The sequence below is a fragment of the Pseudophryne corroboree genome, chromosome 1 (genome assembly GCF_028390025.1).
Source record: "Pseudophryne corroboree isolate aPseCor3 chromosome 1, aPseCor3.hap2, whole genome shotgun sequence".
In the NCBI taxonomy this organism is placed as follows: Eukaryota; Metazoa; Chordata; class Amphibia; order Anura; family Myobatrachidae; genus Pseudophryne; species Pseudophryne corroboree.
Window position 1 is genome coordinate 1178783099 of NC_086444.1, and position 4061 is coordinate 1178787159.

The 4061-nt window shown below is 37.0% G+C and overlaps 1 protein-coding gene across 1 annotated transcript in view; it reads right to left on the reverse strand.

The window, feature by feature from the left end:
- The window catches only part of EMX1 (empty spiracles homeobox 1), a 63788-nt gene extending 59935 nt beyond the window's left edge, over positions 1-3853 (reverse strand). Inside the window, exon 1 of the mRNA XM_063952350.1 lies at positions 3221-3853. Coding sequence (XP_063808420.1) covers positions 3221-3572 — 352 coding nt within the window. The 5' untranslated portion in view covers positions 3573-3853. The remainder of the gene's footprint in view (positions 1-3220) is intronic.
- Positions 3854-4061: the final 208 nt, after the last annotated feature.

The following is a 4061-nucleotide window of genomic DNA, read 5'->3' on the forward strand; positions in this document are numbered from 1 at the left end:
TGGGGTATATATTATCAGATCAGTATATAGGGATATATGTGGTATATATTATCAGATCAGTATATAGGGATATGTGTGGTATATATGTATTATCAGATAAAGGGATAGGGATATATGTGGTATATATTATCCGATGAAAGTATAAGTATACATGTGGTATATATTACTAACAGATCAGTATATATAGGGATATATGTGGTATATACTTATCAGATTAAAGTATAGGGATGTACGTGGTATATATTATTTTCAGATTATTGTATAAAGGGATATTTGTGGTGTATGATATTATCAGATTAGTGTATATAGAGATATATGTGGTATACAGTATAGATTATTGTATAAAGGGATATGTGTGGTATATGATATTATCAGGTGGTATATGATATTTCAGATCAGTGTATATAGGGATATATGTGATATATATTTATTATCATATCAGTGTATATAGGGATATATGTGATATATATTTATTATCATATCAGTGTATATAGGGATATATGTGGTATATATTTATTATCAGATCAGTGTATATAGGGATATATGTGGTATATGATATTTTCAGATTATTGTATAAAGGGATATATGTGTTATATATTTATCAGATCAGTGTATATAGGGATATATGTGGTATTGTCTTGCTTCTGTATGGATAGATATAATATAGCTATGTTTATTTACCCTGTACTTGTCCTATATTGTCTTCAACTGTAAGTTGCTGTTTTCCTGTTTTGATTATTTGTTTATGTACTCTGTAATTGGGCGCTGCGGAACCCTTGTGGCACCATATAAATAAAGGATAATAATAATATAGGGATATATGTGATATATATTTATTATCAAATCAGTGTATATAGGGATATATGTGGTATTTATGTATTATCAGATCAGTGTATATAGGGATATATGTAGTATATATTTATCAGATCAGTGTATATAGGGATATATGTGGTATATATTTATCAGATCAGTGTATAAAGGGATATATGTGGTATATATTTATCAGATCAGTGTATATAGGGATATATGTGTTATATATTTATCAGATCAGTGTATATAGGGATATATGTGGTATTGTCTTGCTTCTGTATAGATATGTAGTATATATTACAGCAGGGTTTCTCAAACTCGGACCTCAAGGCATCCTGACAGTCCTAGTTTTAAGAATATCCATGTGGGCGCACAGATAGTATGATCATACTGACATAGCTACTAATTAAGTCACATGTGCTTAAGCAATGATATCCTTAAAACCGGGACTGTTAGGGTGCCTTGAGGAACAAGTTTGTGAACCGCTGTATTACGATATAAATGTATACGTTTACTGAGTCAGTACGTATGTAACAAAGACATCAGTGTAAGCATGTGGGCAATATGTAAGAAAATATATTTCAGATGTTAGCATATTTTATGTGCTGAATCCATTTAATTATACTAATTATTACATAATTGTAAGTATGCAGTATGTATGTAATACTTGTTTTATCGCTCCCAATTGAGAATTACATCAGTGTAAGAATGTATGTAGTATGCATTTAATAATTACAATAGTTTATGCTTGTATCATGTATTCAATCATTTACCCGTGTATTACAATTAATAATGAATTCAGAGTAACTCTGTATTTAATGCTGTTTAAATAATTATCAGTGGAACGGACTGTAGCTAATAATTATATCAGTGTAAGGACTGCACAATGATATCAATGTAAAGACTAATATATCTCGGTGTAAGGACTGTAACTAATAATGATATAATTGAAAGGACTGTAACTAATAATGATATCAGTATAAGGATTGTAGCTAACAATGATATAATAAAGAAGACTAATATATCTCGGTGCAAGGACTGTAATTAATTATATCAGTGTAGAGGACAGTAACAGATAATAATAGTGACAGGGCAGTGACTAATAATGACATCAGTGTAAGTAACAAATATACATCAGTGTAAGGACTGTAACTAATAATATCAGAATAATTAATGCATCTAATGTATATTGGTCTAAGGAATGAAACGAATAATTATATGTGTAAGTGACGGAACTAATATATGTAGTGTAAGTACTGTAAGAAATAATGAAGTCAGTGTAACTAATGTAACTAATATATATCGGTGCAAGGACTGTAATTAATAATTACATCAGTGTAAGGACTGTAGCTAATAATGACATCAGTGAAACGGCCGTAGCTAATATATATCGGTGTAAGGACTGTATATAATAATTATAACAGTGCAAAGACTGTAATCATTAATGATATCAGTGTAAGGAATGTAACAAATAATATCCGATTAAGTAATGTAACTAATGTATAGCAGTGTCAGGACTGAAACGAATAATTATATCAATGTAAGTAATATAACCAATATGTATATAGTTTTAAGGACAGTAATTAATAATTATATCAGTGTAAGGACTGTAACTAATAATAATATCATCATCAAAGTAATGTAACTAATGTATATCGGTGCGATGCCAATAATACATATATCAGTATGGAATGTAACTGATACCTGCATCAGTGTAATTATCTAACTAATATATATCGGTGTAAGGAATGTGAGATATATCAGTGTAAGGGCTGTAATTATCCTTGCATCAGTGTAATAAATGTAACTAATGTAGATATATAGGTGTAAGGAATGTAACTAGTAATTGCATTCGTGTTTATAATGTAACTACTTTAGATATATAGGTGTAAGGAATGTAACTAACAATTGCATCAGTGTAATAAATGTAACTAATATAGATATATAGGTGTAAGGAATGTAACTAACAATTGCATCAGTGTAATTGATGTAACTAATATATATCGGTGTAAGGAATGTGAGATACATCAGTGTAAGGGCTGTAATTATCCTTGTATCAGTGTGACGTATTGTCATTATTAATCATATCAGTGAGAAGAATGTAATTATTAATTGCATCAGTGTAAGTAATGCATTTAGATCGGTGTACTTAATGTAATATATATATATATATATATATCAGTGTAATATCAGTGTAAATACTCTGTTCTCATTGTGCAAAAGTTTCTCAGGGTTTCCATGTGTTACTCTATCAGTATGCTCTACATGTGCATGTATTAGGAATGTCAGTGCATGTGTGTAGTATGTAGGCAGCATGTTCTCTGCATGTCAGGGTGAGACAGGTAATGCACATGGGTGACACAGGATAGAGATACACTAGTGCCCCAGACAATGCCCCCACCCAGGTTACCTTGGAATCTGTGCCCGAAGAACCTGTTCCGCAGCACCCATGGGTAGAAGGTGAGGGGGTCTCTGTGCTGGGACCCGAAGAAGGAGTGCGGGTGCTGGAGATGCGGTGCCCCCAGCTGGTGAGGGTGCACAGCCAGGGAGGGGTGGCTGACTGCCTCTGGGAAGACCAGCTCCGGATTATTGTACAGGGACCTCCCGGCCGGACTGGAGAACCCATTGGCAAAGGCTTCTGCAGCTGTGGAGCTGGGGTAGCTGAGGGCAGTGGGCCTGAGGGGCTCCTCTGAGGACAAGTGGTTGTCCTTGGCCACTAAGGACTCAATGGTGAAGCAACGTTTCCCTGCTGGCTGGAACATGGTGCATGTAGACTGTGGTCCTGGAGGGTCTTCTGCTCACCCGATGCCCCCCACCCCCCTCCAACACCAGGGGGAGAGGTCAGTGCTGTGCCCGGGGGTGAGTGCCAGCTCCTGGCTCCATGCACACTGGTGTCCTCACAGGAGTCCGGCAGGTGGCAGAGGGAGTCCGGCAGGTGGCAGAGACTGGTACCTGGCCAGGAGGAGAAGGATCCAGCTCACCTGCACTCAGGCTGGGCAGGGAACTAGCAGAGTGATCACCCCCAGCACCACTAACTGCTCTGTGCTGGGGAGGAGGGCTGCAGGGCTCTGCCCACCCTCCCCCCGCCTCCTATTAACCCCTCTGCATCCTGCCGGATCCCTGGGACAGTCCCTGCACTAGCCACAGCACACCAGTGCCCCGTGCCCCTGACTATCACCCTGATACACCCCCTCGTGCTGGGGCACAGGACCTGCACCCCTAATGATATACTCACACAGAGGCACTGGACC